Source organism: Bolinopsis microptera, chromosome 9 (genome assembly GCF_026151205.1).
Source record: "Bolinopsis microptera isolate Bmic1 chromosome 9, MBARI_Bmic_1.0, whole genome shotgun sequence".
In the NCBI taxonomy this organism is placed as follows: Eukaryota; Metazoa; Ctenophora; class Tentaculata; order Lobata; family Bolinopsidae; genus Bolinopsis; species Bolinopsis microptera.
In genome coordinates this window covers 2647878-2665204 of record NC_087080.1, presented here as the reverse complement: position 1 = coordinate 2665204, position 17327 = coordinate 2647878, and the positions used below count along the sequence as shown (strand labels likewise).

The window sequence follows — 17327 nt, the reverse complement described above, 5'->3', positions numbered from 1 at the left end:
AATGTCTTGTACAACACTCGTACTTATACTCGTGATTTATTATACTTGAACAAGCAATGTATCGTACAACAATGTATTGTTTATTAATGTAAGGTCTCTGAAGAGAAACAGAGCTACTTTAATTTCATCACGACAGGTCCTCCCTTGCTAAGTACTTCTGTTTAATACTTAATCCGATCCTCTTCTGCTTAGCAACCCCTCCCATTCCCACAGATCTGATCATCGTCTCCCTCCAATTAGCACTGTTGTTACTCCGACTAATTTGCTACAATCTGTTACCATTGTAGCCTTCCTTGGGAGGGTCCGGAGTTCGCCGCTCACGTGACCTGGGCTCGACCAATTAAATCACAGTACTTAAAACACGTGTTCTGACGAAAGCCAATCAGAGAGCAGCATCACGTAACACAGTCGACCTCGCCCATGTAGCAGTTTCTGTTAATTGCTTGCAGGACGTCTATACTAGATAATGTGTGATTTGTCAGTGTCCACCAGTTTTAATCTGTTCTCTATTGCCGTCTATCGCATTTCACATGGTTCCATTTATTGCTCTTAAATAGGTCTGGCCCTGTTTTTTGAGTGCTCATTTATTGAGTCATGGTACCTCGTGTCTTGGATTGTTTTGGGCAATATTGATTGGGTAATACTGTCAAGCACCGTGATTGATTCCAAGTGATTGTTAACTTCTTTCCCTTGGTACACTTTAACAAGCTTTCCTCACTTTTCCATTGTGTTAACTGTTTTTCTACTCTTACGAGATGTCTTGCATTACATGGCACAAAATGTTTACCATTGACACGCAAATTAGTAAATTGGATGGACTTGCTCTTCTTAATGGCGTGAATTTCTTGTTCAACATCAATTCCAATCTTGACAATCTCTGACAATATCATTTGTCTGCTGATCTCCTCATCTGAGCGTTCCTGACCGTCTGGTTCAGTCTGCACTTGTTGCGGAAAGTATCAATTGTTTGGGACAAAAGCTTACTTAGTGTTCTCTTGCTTTAGTTTTATAACATTGTAGCAGTATAAGTTGTTTATTAAAATATTTGAATTGTGATAGATGAGCTGCTACTCAGATATACATCATATTCGGCCACAGCAATAATTATATATCGTAATCAGCTACTTAAGTCTCACCTATCCCACTCTTACGTTTTCTGCTGGGATGCAATGATGGGGGTGTCAGCTGGCGGACTAGCCCCGGCTGATGGACTGAGGTTAACTACTCTCCTCATCTCAGATCACCCAGATCTCATATCAGTCTGGTACTGAGGTACTCACATCACCCTCATATCACCAGTCACCATGGTGATGTGTATTACTTGTACCCTTGTGTCTAGACGACAGTGAGGAATTTAGCCAGTATCTCGCCAGACGATAGCGTGGGCTGCTCCTGGAATTCGTCTGTAAAGTTAATATAAATTCATGTTGAATGTTGTTAGGTTATTTCCATGCACTGATATTGTTGTAGCTTGTTCGGGTTTTGCTTTCATGGATTATTTGTTTCTAATAAATTTTGAAATAGAACCTCCTCTAGAACTTCGTTGACTGAAGTAGCAAATAGTAGAGTGCGGCTTAACCGTACAGCATATACGCAGTATCATCCCTTGAATTGATTATATATAATTAGACTTCGTTCAACTGCTTAGAGTATAATATATTGTAGCTCCTGAGTCCTGACAGTATACTTCTACACAGTGTACACATTACACTTATGTAATGTAATTTGTAATGACCTATCTTAATCACTTTATCTTGTCTCATCTCCTAGTAAACGAAATTGCCCTTTCTTACATAGTCCTTTTTGTTTCACTTGTATTGGTAAACGTTTATTTTCTAGGAGCAATCTATTTTACTTTTCTGTGATAGATATCATAATTGTATCATGACGTACTCTGTGTACTTGCTCGTAGTCATCGCTAAAATAGTTACATCTTACCGTTACAGCATTAAAACAGTTTATTATTACAGTAAATCCGGCCTCTAAAAGTTAATCTAGCGGCTAATTGACTGGGAAATTCCTGTAAAATTCCTGTAAACCTCTCATTATCTAATTAATTAAATAATAAGCACAGAAGCTTGTTTCAATTACCCACCTCTAACCGTGTTTCCTTCCTTGTCTGACTACTTTTGCCTCAATTCTCGCAGTTACTAACTGTATATATAATCCGGGACACACCTTGACACTGGAGAGGGGAACTGTGTGTCACGAGATATTGGCAGGGACTCAAGATAGTGTTTAGTAAGGTGATCTTCCTAGTGTATCTCTAGCTGATCTCTTACATGATCTACATTTTAGTTGATCTCTTACATGATCTAGATTACTAGTTGATCTCTTACATGATCTAGATTTTAGTTTATCTCTTACATGATCTAGATTACTAGTTGATCTCTTACATGATCTAGATTTTAGTTGATCTCTTACATGATCTAGATTTTAGTTTATCTCTTACATGATCTAGATTACTAGTTGATCTCTTACATTATCTAGATTTTAGTTGATCTCTTACATGATATAGATTTTAGTTGATCTCTTACATTATCTAGATTTTAGTTGATCTCTTACATTATCTAGATTTTAGTTGATCTCTTACATTATCTAGATTTTAGTTGATCTCTTACATGATCTAGATTTTAGTTGATCTCTTACATTATCTAGATTTTAGTTGATCTCTTACATGATCTAGATTTTAGTTGATCTCTTACATTATCTAGATTTTAGTTGATCTCTTACATTATCTAGATTTTAGTTGATCTCTTACATTATCTAGATTTTAGTTGATCTCTTACATTATCTAGATTTTAGTTGATCTCTTACATTATCTAGATTTTAGTTGATCTCTTACATTATCTAGATTACTAGTTGATCTCTTACATTATCTAGATTTTAGTTGATCTCTTACATTATCTAGATTTTAGTTGATCTCTTACATTATCTAGATTTTAGTTGATCTCTTACATTATCTAGATTTTAGTTGATCTCTTACATGATCTAGATTTTAGTTGATCTCTTACATTATCTAGATTTTAGTTGATCTCTTACATGATCTAGATTTTAGTTGATCTCTTACATTATCTAGATTTTAGTTGATCTCTTACATGATCTAGATTTTAGTTGATCTCTTACATTATCTAGATTTTAGTTGATCTCTTACATGATCTAGATTTTAGTTGATCTCTTACATGAACTACCTGTATTTTACAGCCCGGCATATTGCTGATATTGACCTACTTTATTTGGGAGATAAATTATATTGTCTTCTAGATGCTTGCTTGTGGAACTACTAGAATCTTCTAGATTTTGGCATTTTAATTATTTTCGCATGTGTCCTCTTGGTCGGAAATCAGAACACAGTCCTCGAACTCCACACTCTGAAAATCTACATATATAATCATATGTATTATTATATTCTCTTTCTTAAAACTTGTTGTTGGTAGTTTGGAGTCAAATTGTGGTTGTTAAACTGATAACTGTATTTTCACTATCATTTCTTTTCCCAGTACAATCGACCTGATGAGGCACTGTATTGACTTTAAAGACCACACAGTATTGAATATCTAGGCTAGGTGCACATTATATTTATAGTCTGATGTTTAATGTTTATCCAGCTTAGTCTAAGGTGGAATCCATATCAAGGCCCGGGTCCCGTCCTTTTTCTCCTATAATATTTCCAGTTATCTTCTCAAGGTGTCACCACCAGGCTGTCACGTGACCAGGCTGTCACGTGACCAGGCTGCTCCTTCCTCTCAAGCCTTATCAACACAAGCAATATATCTTATATCCGGTGTTGAGAAACCTGTAAAGTTCACTGATCACGTGGACTGGTACAGCAAATCACGATCTCTAGATTATTTGATCAGAATTTCCTCAGGGTGTCACGTGACAAGTTGCTGACTAATCACAGGGGGTTTACGACACGTGCGTTGCTAGGTGATCACGTGGTCTGGTACAGCCAATCAGGGCGTTGCTAGGCGATCATATGTCGAGCATAGCCAATCAGGTCTGCTTGAAGCTCTGTTGGTTGCTGCTGATTGGTCTGATCTGAATTGTCGGTTGCAAATGTCTTGATCAGAGGGACTAGGCAATGTTGTGATTGTTTTCTACCTGCGATTTAGTTTACTTGTTTTCCTTGTTCTGTGATATTTCTGAAAAATTGCCATATTACTACAAATTATTCAGCTCTCCTTTTCCTCTCCAAATGTACAATATCAATACTATGCTGTAATGGTTATTATGCTGTGCTGGTATTTCGGTTCCAAGGTTCATCACAATTTTATATGGTACATTTCCCGTACAATTCTACACATCATCACTTGCCACCACATTCCACATTCTTATACTTACCACCACACATACCCCTAGCTCTTACTATGACATATTTGGATCTCCTCTCGCAAGGTCAGAGACTTTGTCAGCTCAACAAGTTTGATGATGCGTTACCCGTTCTGGAGAAGGCTCTTTACAAGGTACGTCCTTTTTTAATTACTTATTGTAGCGGGAATTTAGTTACATAAGGGTTATAAATTGATTAATGTAGCGACTATTCTCACGATAAATCCTCTATCTGATTACGATTTTCACAATTATACTGATATTTTATCTAATCTAAAGCCACAGTTGAATGCAGCACTAACTATTAAATACTTGCAAACATAATAAATATATATATAGATAAATTATAAACTATGACATTTTATGTTCATGACGTCACTTATACCCTACTTTAAGTGTACAATAATTAATTAAAGGGCTCTGTGCAAACATTCCGAGTCTAGCAGCGGTTGCTGTCAACTGACCCCGTGATCGCAAGCCCCCTTACTCGCTGTGCATCAACTTATATGTGTCACGTGCCATCCATTATGCGCGCTGATTGGTCATCACTAACCACGTGCCCACCACACTGCGTTGCTATTGGCTACTAAAACTCGCTGCCGGCTTCGTTTTGCTGTGTTCCCGTTATGGACAAAGTACAATTTGCCCATAACAAGACCGAGTGGTAGGGGAGGGAGGAGAGTGATATGACCATATTTGGGTATGAGGGTTCCAATGTAAGCATCGTATTATCGTATGTTTTTCATTGCCATCGTGTCCTAATGGTTTGTTCTAATGATGAAATACTTTTAGCTTTAGAGCTTGAAAATGGTTCGTGAAACTGAAATGAATTACAAAATTATAGAAACTAATCAGCTGGAAGATATGAGTCGTGATTTTAATTGCTACGATCATCATCCAGATAACTCACATAAATTATTCCATCTTATGATCTGCATTGTCCTGACCGCAATTTGACTGAGTCGTTCGTCAAAACTCAAATCTAAGCTCGAATCATGATGCTTGCCACGATAAGCAATGTATAGCTCTCACAGAAAAATGATAAAACATCAGTTTATCTCAGTAATATCATGTTGCTATCCGCTGATATTATTTGTAGAGAGATTTACATACCGTCCTCGCTAACATGGTAACCATGACAACGGCTCATTTGCCGCTCCTACATACTCCTCCATACGATAACCATGCCGGCCTAATTAGCGTATCTCTTAGCAACGCAATTATAATGTCACGCTGTGAATATAACCATTACTTTATTACCGTGTTGCCATGACAACGGTACGGTTTGGAGTCACGTGGTCTCTGTATAAAGACTCTAGAGAGACATGTGTGTTGCTATGGTAACGTGATGTATTGTTACAGGTGGGGAGCGATAGAGGGAAGCTAAGGATCGTATACAGTTACCTTGGTAACATACATTACAGTTTGGGTAACTACGGCCGAGCGATGGAGTACCACCGACAGGTAAGCTAAATACTGCTGTAAAGTTGACAATTTAAGTTATTACGGCCGATCATTCTGGTTTACCACTTAAATTCGTCATGAATCAAGCTGTAGAAAGTCCATATCCTTATACCATGATATCCTTTAATAACATACATAGTCCATGATCTGGTCGACCATGTTAATCGTTCATTAGAGACTGAGACTTGACGTTTGCTGTTCACTGATCCAATAATTGTATTTAAGTTTGTTAACTTTATGAACGACAGGACCTGAAGATAACGCAGAACCTGGGCGACATGGCGGGACAGGCTGAAGCTCTGAACAATCTCTCCTGCGCTCTCAGAATGCTAGGTTAGTAAATACTACTGCTTGTTATATAACATAACTTGTAACTTGTATGAAAAGCATGAATAAAGCTTCGTTATTTATAGTACCACGCAGGAGTTTTTAAGTGATACAGCTGCCTAATATTTGATATAATTCACATTAGTAAGTAACAATATCGGTACCAAACAAGTACAATTACCATAACATTTATCTTATCCAGGAAAATACAGTGAAGCGTCTCTAGCAGCTGAGAAGCAGCTGACTCTAGCGGAACTAAGTAAGAACAAGAAATCAGAAGCAAGTGCCCGGTACAACGCGGGTGTAGTCGCCTACATGCAGGGGAGACACATTGCTACTGAGTCTCAGGATCAGATTAACGCTTACAACTGTTTTATCAGGGCTCAGGATCATTTGCAGGTATGTCAGTTTTATTTGTTAACTTGAATAATTTACTCAGTACAGTTTACTGTTAAACACTTACTAAGAACACTGTCCAATTTTGCAGCGTCCGCTTTGGCTCTTAGTCATATATGATGTGTTTCATGCTTTTTAGAAGCTAATAGATAAATAAATAATAATTATGTGTGAATTTCAGGATTACCTGTTACTGGGAGAGGATCTGAAGGACATCAAGATGCAAGGACAAGCTTGCGGTTGTCTTGGTAACGTGTATTACCTGCTTGGTAACTACAGCAAAGCATTGTTTTATTACAGAAAGAGATTGTTGTTAGCCCAGAAGAATAGTGATCAAGTGGCTGAACGTCGAGCTTACAGGTGAGAGACAGGCTTATGTTAAATATTTTTTCACTATTACGTTTTGTACATAGAAACTTGGAATATTATACGGTATTATTAAAACTTGGAAGGAAAAGAACTGTATCCAATTTCAATGACTTTTGGGTGTTAAAGATTTTGAGAAACTCCTTATTATTGTACAACAGATGATAGGGAGAGCAATTAGCTCTGACTTACTAAGACATATCTTATTCCAGTAACTTAACTAATAACCATATAATTAACAATAAGTAAGTAACTTAACTAATAACCATATAATTGCAGTAACCTAGCGCTGTGCCACGCCCTACTGGGACAGTTTGAGGAAGCTAGTGAGTACTGGAAGAAGTTCCTGACTGTGGCTATTGAGCAGGGAGACACGGCCGCTCAGGGCCAAGCTTACTACTGCTTAGGTGAGTAACTAATTAGATCTAATTAGTAGGAACAACTTAGCTTATAACAAGTAATAATAAGTTATAATAAATATACTGCTTAAGTTACATTTTTTGATATATTGACATGCTTATTGGGTAATATTGTAAACTTTCTTTAGATCGATACCTTTATCGAACGTTGGTTTTTAAATTTCACTCTCTTATAATATCGTTCCTAACAATTATTTACCCGCCAGGTAATAACAACAGTATTGTGGGGAACTATCAGAAAGCTGCCGAATACTACAATCGTCATCTCTGCATCGCTCAGAAACTTGGTGAGTAGATAACTTAATTTCACCCAATCACAAAATTAGAAAGTTACACGTTTTAAGATCACGACAGCTCTCTCTTGAAAGGACCCTAATTTGACCGCAATTGGTCAACCCAAGCTAAATCTAACAAAATATCTCTCTGCTGTAATTGCTGAATCATCACGGCGATGATTCAGAACATTCTAGATCATCCGGGTGATGAAATCTGCTTCTTAGTAGCACACGACTAGTGTCAACCCTACACAATATGTTTCAACTAATTTCCATATCTCTTAACACTACAGAGACGCGCACACTTGGTTCACAGCATGTTACACTCTAGCTGTGATCTAAGAATATAATTCTAAGTGGAAATATCTTACCGTATATGCTGGTGATACAATGCCACAATGCCATCTATTGTGATCTAAAGATCTAAGAACTGTGAGTCTACTAGAAAGCTCTGTTTAACAGTATGCTATTTACCAGCTTACTGACCCACCTAGTGGATATTCGGTCAGTGTTCTGCGATTAATAAATCTAATGATTTTCTTCTTTCAGGTGATAAAGTTGGGGAAGGAAGAGCATTTTGGATGTTATCCAATGTTTTCAGCAATAGTGGTCACCTAAACAAAGCTCTGGATAATGCTAGAAAGTTCTACGATCTAGCGACAGAAATGGAGGACAATGTCGCGTCCGCTGCTGCTAAATGATGATCAACGATATTGGTGAGATTTTAGTCTGTGATTTGATAGTTTAATCATACTCATAGCTTGTGTTTACTGCGTATTCCTCGTATTCTTGATTTATCGATTAACTTTTAAATTGGAAGAAGATCAGAAGATTCTCCTCTTGCATACTATACACGTGTAAACCTAAATGGATATCATTTATAAAGTTAACTAATAATCGTATTTATTAATTAGAATGCTAACCCTGCTTTATCTACAGGTAACTTCTTGGGTGTAGAGGTTGGACCTGATGGTGAGCTGGAAGATAAACCGACCGTCCCTAAATCAGAGTTCGCACGAGAACGTCGCAACTCCTGCACAACCACATCACCTCGACCACCTCGCATACAAGTTCCCGACAACAACTGGGTCAGCGAACCCCAAGTTCACGAACCCCTCCCCGAGGAGCCTGGCCTGGGATATCTCAAACCTAAATCTAAAAACTTTTCAAACACCAACATGACCCAATCAGTGCGATCTGTCCGCACTGCACACACAGCTCAGACTGGTCAAACTAACTTTTCTCATTTCTCCGGCATGTCACTGAATGAGGACTTCTTCGAGCTCCTCCACAAGCACATGGCTAACAGATATGACGACCAGCGTGCTCCGCTTCCCATCGTCAAGGAGGAGATAAAATCCCCCTCTACCTCGCCCATAAACAATACATCCTACCCTCCCGTATCTCAGATACGTGGCTACCACAACACTCCAGTCAGACCTAAACCTAAGAGATTCAATAAGAACGAGGGGGCAGATAATCACGCTCCTCTCAGAACATTCTCCAACAATATGCCGCCCATCTCTCAGAACCTGCTGAAGACGAACACTCGTGTAGCACCTAATTCTGAGATCTGGACTCAGCTGCGCAGCAACAAGTTACGTGGAGCACCGAGCAACGTGAGCGTTACGGAGAGTGAGGAGAGCTTCTTCAGCTGATATCTCGGATGCAGGGCAATAGACTTGACGATCAGAGATGCTCCAGACCTATGGGCCTAGGACTTTGAGATATTTATAAATCTATCTTTTACTTATTGCAGTGATTCATGTCATATTCAACAAACGAAAGACAATTGAAATTTGTGTCCTGATAAGTCTTGTATCGTTTCGTTATCAGTTTGAAGACTTCACGATTAAATTGAATTACGTGGAAAGGGGTTAAATTCAGTTATGATTTATTATGATAATATTTAAATTACTTTGTTCCGTTTTTGGAGCAGCTCAAAAACAGAGCCATGCTGTTAAATAACCATTATCAGAGCTTTAACTTATTTTTATTACCCATTTTAATATTTCCTTGCTAAGTTTACAGAAAAGCTTTGATAACCTTGTATTGGTTGTACAGATTATAAGAGCTTAAACACAGTATTCAGACGAATTTAGCTGCTCGAACTTAGAAACATTTATACTTTTATACCGATTTTGACGACTTCTAACTTTGATCAGACTATTTGAATGCTATATAAATTTGTTATAATTCAGATTTGTATAATGGCTAAGTACATAAACCAAAGATGCAGTTTTCTTTCTAAGTTAATATAGACACTAGGCAGAGGTGGCGTTGGAATATTTGTCGATGAGCGCATAATTTATAGTTGTGTGAAAAAGCGATGTAATTAAGAAAATTACCGATATCTTCGGCATCCATACTCTGTGTTTCATGTAAAAACTTTCGAATGATAATTACACGACCTTGGTTCGGTCCCAAATTAACCTTATGATGAAAAAGTTCAAGTACTATCTTCTTGACAACTATTTAAACCATTTCGTAGTAATAAATTATTTTAACTTGAAAATGTTTTAAATAATAGTATGTCAATTTAATGAACAAGTAGAGAATTGAAGTTTTCTGGAGATTTCTGCACGAATGGAGGAGACTTGATTTAACATAAAGATAACGCATAATTTACGACGGCAACTCCATAACAAACGTTAAACTTTGTGTAAACGGAAGGCGCGTAAAGATTTATTGCTGAACTGCTTGCGCAAAAGTGTTCGCGCGTCTTGCTTAGCCTAGCTAATTCACCTGTGCATGCGCGCTAATAAGCTGAATATTGATTACTGATTCATGAATAATATATCAATATACATGAATATATACGATATAAAATAATGTGTATGCTATTGTAGCGGCCCAGTGGTGCATCGCGCTAAAATCCTTCACGTTTTGTATAATAGCGGCTCAATCGAAGGTATTCGACGCGCAAACTATCCAGTATCATTCTTGCTTTATGCAGAACGTTGCTCTGCAAAGCAAAGCAACGATTTCGATTACTAAGGTTGGTTATAGTCTTTTACTTGGTTTTTTCTTTTTAACTATAAATACTTACTGGGCCGCGCTCAGCCTGTCATTCCGCCAAATCTATATGTTAATGAACATAATAGCCTGGGGTCCTCAGGTAAATAAATACTTGTGTCACCACGTGATACAAGTATTTATAGTTAAAAAGAAAAAACTTCGTGCGCGGCGGGTCATACAACGTATGACAAATAAATACTAGTTAAGCTCGATTTTTTATTGGCTATGTTTTGCTTGTAGCGCGATCATGCACTCATGCGCCGCGCATCCAATAATGCTTCTCGCAATCACATTCATTAAATTGGCAAAATGTACCATTTTGATTCGCCAAGCTGCGCGTGCGAAGGATTGACATCGTCAATTGAACCATGTCAATTTTTTAAAATGTTGTTGAATGAAATTGTAGATTTACATTGTATCACGTTTCGACCCCCACGGTCGTTTCACGGTCGTTTCACGGTCGTTTCACTATGGTCCTGACGATACAGGGGAGCTGCGCACTCGTGCGCGGCGGGTCATACAACGTATGACAAGATTTACAATCTATACCAAATCGCGCGCCGAGTTGGACTTGTCTTCGGTCTTAATATAATGGGTGATACTCGTAAAATTTTTGCACATTATTGTTTCTATTATTGTGAAATTGAGTGACCAGGACTGTATATAAAACAATTGCTACTAGGTGACACAAGCAAAAAGTTGATTTTTGATTATTAATACCTATACCTAATACCTATACCGTATTGAAAAGGTCTTTTCAAGATTTGAGACCATCTGGAGGCCCTCCAGATGGTCTCAAATATAAAATTTTGTTTTACTTAATTCAATTTTAAGTTGATAGTGATAGCTTTTGTTCCGTTTAAAACATATTACTCCTGTAGGAACTGGCTAAGCAAGGCCCAAGGTTGATCAACGATGTCAATTTGTTCTAGCTCGTGGTATAGCTGCATTGCGAATTTGTCACAATGCAAAGCAAGCATCAGAATTTGCGTGGCGTGTCAAAGGTTTTTAAACCCTCTTCCCCCTGGCCCTCTGTTATAAATAACCTCTTCATACCAGGTATCTAAATATATCAAGGCTCTATACCTCAAAATTGCTGCCAATTAGGGCTCATTTACACATCACATGAGTAGCGATTACTATTACACATACCATATATCGATACACTGAGGTGTTTATCATTCACATCAACTATACGAAAATGTGTCAAACGTAACGCATTAATTTAACCTTATGACTACGTATTGCTTTAACTATCAGTTGTACTCAAACTATCAGTTGTACTCAAAGCTTTCATGTCTTAACAATGTCACTGAAAAAGTACTTCCTTTGGAAAGAAAATAAGTCACACTGAACCAGAATGATAGACCTAACGCAGCAACATTTCAAGGATCTGGCCTATTACACTCAGGCAGACATAATGAGCTACAAAAATAAGATCTGGATTGACAGCATCGAAACAAATCTGCAATGCAGAACTGTCAGTAACAACAAGGAGACCAAGATACTTGGTGTGATCACAAAGATCAAAAACAGTGGGCTGCTCCTAGACAAAAACAACTTCTTATTCGGGCACAACACGAGTAAAAATCTGGACAGCCGAATAATGGACTACATTCACGGCAGCTCACCACTCTTTGCGAATATCCAAAAGATCATGGGTGGTGACAGTGGTGAGGCCTGTCGTTTCTGCAACAGCTTCGATGATTCTCCTGTACACCAGCTCCTATTGTGTCTGGAGGTGCAAGACACTAGTTACCTGCAGCTAAAAGAAGAGCTGGGTGGGCTGACTCACATTCCTATCTAGATGAAGTGTTAACAAAAAGCAGCACACAAAAAGCATTCATTAGAAGAGTCGAATTTCTTTGGGGTCAAAATGATGCTCTCCAGGATTTATCCAACTAAACTAGAAAGATCATAAAATAAAGACTCTGCAAACATCTCAGAGAAATAACACCACCGTAAAGATTAAAGAGGGAGGATCCTGGACCCCGAAATCCACCACTTTTCTGTACTTTCAGAGGTACCAATGTGGCAGGAAACCAGGGCTCATGCTGCCGCTGAGCTAAAGCAGTAGAGGGGATGGCGGCTTCTCTAGGATCTAACACATCCTGAAGCAGACCAACACTATGTCCCAACGCACTGGTGTTGGGATGTGTGCCCCCGGTGCCTGTCCGGGTCAATAAAGCAGTCAAGCATCATGTATGTTATGTTGAGCATTCTCAACCAACAAATGTGGGAACTCCCACAAAACACCAAAACAGATCTAAAGAGACACTTAACAACATTGGAAAAATATACTGCAATTTGTTTATATAATTTATAAAGCGTATATTATTGCCCACGTTAAGGGGCCTGTTAATAATTTATTAAATTATTAGCTATTTTAGATTTAATAATAATAATGTACTCAAATACGTGCACCAGTAATTTCACACTGTCTGGTATTGCCTAACTGTATTTAATGTTTGTGCGGGTTTGGGCCGCTTCTGGGTTCAGTAAAGCAGTAAGCAACTTGGGTTTTCAACACCACCAATTAGGGTTAACAAACGGAATTGTGCTCAAAAACAGAGTTTTTTGGGCTATCATATTTACTGCTGCTATTTTAATGCAGTGAGTGCATTATAAGACTTCTCATTATTCATGTACAACTTTTCGTCTATCTAAAGTAGTATTATATATATAATTCATCTTGTGGGCCAGCATGGCTCATTCTCATTCAGCTAACCGAATCAAGGCAGTAAGATAGTATGTTTTCGTGAAAAGTCGGGGTGAGATGTGCCGAGAGCAGGAATTGAACCCAAGACCTCACGGAAACCAGTCAGATGCTATATGATTAAGTTATCTTGCGGACAACTCAGTCCCAACAATTCAATACTTGTACTACACATTACATGCCTTATCAGCTACTGTGTTACACACGAGTGTGTAACTCACTATCATTAACCTATTATATATCAACTTTTCTCATTCTAGCACAATGTAAATTGCTAAACGAATGACTCACCAAGTGAACAGTATAAAATCCTGTTCTTCCTGCAACACATGAGAAGCACCATTTCATGTGTCTCATCATTAAATATCCATTGGGGTTGTGAAATTTCATTATTTAATTTCATTTTGATTAAATTTGTACATAATAAATAATGCTTATCCCAATTTTTACTAATTCTAATGATATCTATTTTGCTTTAAATGACTTGCTAAATTCACTAATAACATTAAAACCATAGCCTTAAACTACCAAGATGATTGGAACAAGAATTGTGATGTTGTTGCTCATGCTGGATGTATTCCAGTCTGTGTGTTCTGGATCAATACAAGACGAGGAAGTGTTAAAGCTTGAGAAAAGAAACAGCTCGTACAATCCATCAGCTGACCTGAACGACTTTAGAGAAGTACTGTACGTGGTAATTGGACTGGTTATTGTTGGTGTTGTGGTTGCGGTACTGGTCTACATCTTCTGTTGTGGTAGAAGGCGTTAAGTTGCAAGGTTTCAACAGGTGGAAAGGTAAACGGACTTAAATAGCTCAAGGAATGCGGCTTTGTCAAGGCCAAGAAATTCGAAGACAGTTGAAAAACAAACAGAATTATGCTCCTATCAGTAGAAATTAGATTTTAACTACCCTCAGAATTTTTTATTAAGTATTTAGGTTGAATAATTTTGATCAGAAATTCATTCATAGTGATTAATGTAAAGCACTCCATATATTATAATAACTTAAATGTTTATTTTCTCTATTTTTGATCAAGCTCGAAGTGGTTTGGCACTAAGCTTATCCCTTATTCTGTACAGTGTTCTCAAACAGAGACATTTTACTGAAGGTCCAGGGTTTCAAGGACTTCAGTTTTAAAATCATTCATCATTCATCTTGATTTTATCTTCAGATTAACCTTTTTATTGCAGACAGAGTGCTAAAATATCGTATATTTTCGTAATATGCATGTACATAGACAGATTTTTATTTTATTTACAGTGGAAGCTCTTTGATCAGAGTATATAAAACAAATTATATCTAATTAACAGACGTGTTCTTGAAGGCCTTAAATGCTCCAAGTTTAGCAGCTAGAGATGATTTATTTTAATAATTAGTACTTTATCACAGTATTCTTTTAATCTTTTAATCTTTCAGAAGTTTTGATTCCGTAGTTTTTGTTGAGAAGAATCATATTTAAAATCACAGCATATGATCGTTATAAAGTTTTCAATTTGTTCGGGTTTAATCGGGTTGATAATAACTTTAAATTATTCCAACAGAAATTTTACATCTACATTGCATCGATCGTTCACACTTCTATGAATTCACAAAATATTTGCTTAGGATTTTGTTTGATTAAAACGGGATGTAACATGTGCAATTATTTTTTTGGCCAGTAAAATTAACACTTACGATCTGAAACCTTCAGGCAAGGGATATTTTCCTAATGTTTGGTTAAAATTCCTAGAATGTATAACTTGCATGATATACATAATATTCAAAAGGGTATAGTCTTGAAACTTTTGATTGTTTTACATGTTCTTAAATACGATGAGACTTTTTGATATATGTCAAAAACTTTTATGTTAAAACTATCTTTCGATATTTTATATATTATTTATTTACAATGTACCTCAATCTATGAATCTATTGTTATTCTAACTATTGCTTTTTTTTGATCTCACAATGAACCTATAAATTTATGAAATGAAATAATTTTTCAATCAATTTGACCAAATGCGTCAGGTAGTACCTTATAAATTGAAATTTTTATAAGGGGTCGTTCTCATGTTAAGTAATAACTGAGGGGGAGGGGTTTTCCAAATAATTACGCTAACTTGCGATTTAAACACAATAGTTAATAGTTATGTGTAAAACTGATAACGGAGGGAAGGGGAGGGGTTTTAAATCGGCCACAAATTGATTACGCAATATGATATGAACGACTCCTAAAATGAAATTTAATCAAATGGATCAAATTGAAGCACAATATCTAACAACCACTTAGTTCAGGATAGCTGAATGTGGACGAAAGAACCATTTGGGAAGTTAACTTCAGGCAAAGAATGTTCTCTATACACAGCAGATACTGGCACAGGCGTTAGAATAGCAATCACAGACTATGGCATCTCGCTAGTATCATTCATTTTTAGCGGTACAGACTCCAAACGAGACGTACTGCTCGGGTTTGATGATGTATCAGGATATGAAACTCATGATTTCTATTCTGGGTGTATTATTGGTAGGGTTGCTAGCAGAATAGCACATGGTAAATTTGAACTTGATGGTAAAGAATACCAGCTAACACTAAACAACAACAATGAGACACATCTACACGGTGGTTTTACTGGCTTATCTAAAGTAGTATGGGATTGTGAGATTGTCGGAGATACACTCAAGTTTTCTCATACCCAACCAGACGGGAGTGAGGGGTACCCTGGAAATTTGGAGGTGACTGTAATTGTTTCTATCAGAACTAAATCTAATCGTGGCAAGGTAAAAGGAACATTCCTGTCACTTGACATGACTGCTACTTGTGATCAAGCCACTCCCATAAACCTGACATTCCATCCATACTTCAACATGGACGGCCAGGATTCAGGCTCTGCTCTGGACAATAAACTGACAGTGTTTGATTACGCTGGATACCTACCAATGGATCCTGAAACTGTACTCCCAACTGGGGAGATATTATCAACTAAAGGAACCCCTTTCAACCTGGATATCTCCAGAATTGGAGATCTCATAACTGATGTTCCGGGAGGATACGATCACTCCTTCCACTTATGTTCCAAATCAGGATTTGTAGTTCCTGCTGCTGAGATAGCCTCTAAAGATGAACAGTACAGAATCAGAGTGCTCACTGACCAGCCAGGTGTACACGTGTATTCTGGTAACTTCCTGGATGAGAGCAAGGGTAAGGGAGGGGCGGTTTATGGTAAACATGGAGGGATTGCACTGGAAGCCCAGAACTTTCCGAATGCGGTTAATGTTCCAGCTTTTCCTAGTTGTATCTTACCTGAAGGAGAGGAGTACAAGAGAAATATTACGTTTAGCTTCTGTTTTTAAGTTTTATCAGACTGATTATCGATTTATGGGGATGCTTTTTGTATATATATAATATATTTTTTGAAGAGAGGCTGGACCTTTTTATATGCTAATGATTTGATCTGCAATTTGCATGTTTAGATAATTTATTAACTTTTTGATTTGGTTTTCAGACTTGAGGTTTGTTAAATTTCCATGTAATTTTTAAATTTAAACTGACTTTGGTAATATTAAGTTTGAGGTGAATCAGCATTTAAGATAAATATTTCGATATGAAATGATGTTTTAAACTTCTTGTTCCAGATTTATGTGTTTCAAAAAGCTGTAATCTAATGATGTTGTGTCAACCATGAACCGCGAAATATTTGGAAATTTTATTTAACTTGAGGAGTAACACATTCAACCCAAAGTAGGCGGTTAAGTACCAAGACTCAAATCAACAGCAAATCAACATGCCGTACGCCAACTCTGGCAAAGGAAGCTACGCTTATGGCTGTTACTACACCTCTTATGCTACTCTGTTAGCGTTCGCCGTCATCGGTTAGTCAACAAACTGTAAATCTATTCACTATACATCTACTTGTTGTTTTTCTTAAACTTTTGTTTCTTCTAGAAAGAGAAGCCACGGAAATAATGATTTTAAGACCCCGCTTACCTCCTCCTACCTGCCCAACATCTAACCCCCCTCACCTCCTACCTGCCCA

General features: G+C 37.5%; 4 protein-coding genes across 5 annotated transcripts in view; 3 read left to right on the top strand and 1 right to left on the bottom strand.

Moving 5' to 3' along the window:
• The window catches only part of LOC134820423 (AP-1 complex subunit mu-1-like), a 111816-nt gene that overhangs the window by 33936 nt on the left and 60553 nt on the right, over window positions 1-17327 (bottom strand). The window lies entirely within an intron of this gene.
• LOC134820429 (uncharacterized) overlaps window positions 1-17327 on the top strand; it is an 81056-nt gene that overhangs the window by 57865 nt on the left and 5864 nt on the right. The window contains exon 2 of one of the 2 annotated variants that reach the window (XM_063830812.1): window positions 17035-17163. In XM_063830812.1, coding sequence (XP_063686882.1) covers window positions 17076-17163 — 88 coding nt within the window. In that variant the 5' untranslated portion in view covers window positions 17035-17075. The remainder of the gene's footprint in view (window positions 1-17034; window positions 17164-17327) is intronic. The other variant, XM_063830813.1, reaches the window with a different exon arrangement.
• Window positions 4367-9313, top strand: LOC134821070 (G-protein-signaling modulator 2-like). Its single transcript, XM_063831740.1, has 9 exons — window positions 4367-4466; window positions 5695-5796; window positions 6045-6129; window positions 6326-6522; window positions 6701-6879; window positions 7165-7292; window positions 7511-7591; window positions 8129-8271; window positions 8494-9313. Exons 1-9 carry the CDS (start codon window positions 4371-4373, stop codon window positions 9235-9237), a joined length of 1755 nt encoding a protein of 584 aa, XP_063687810.1. The 5' UTR covers window positions 4367-4370; the 3' UTR covers window positions 9238-9313.
• On the top strand, window positions 15580-16879 carry LOC134820641 (galactose mutarotase-like). Its single transcript, XM_063831145.1, has one exon. It carries the CDS (start codon window positions 15598-15600, stop codon window positions 16642-16644), a length of 1047 nt encoding a protein of 348 aa, XP_063687215.1. The 5' UTR covers window positions 15580-15597; the 3' UTR covers window positions 16645-16879.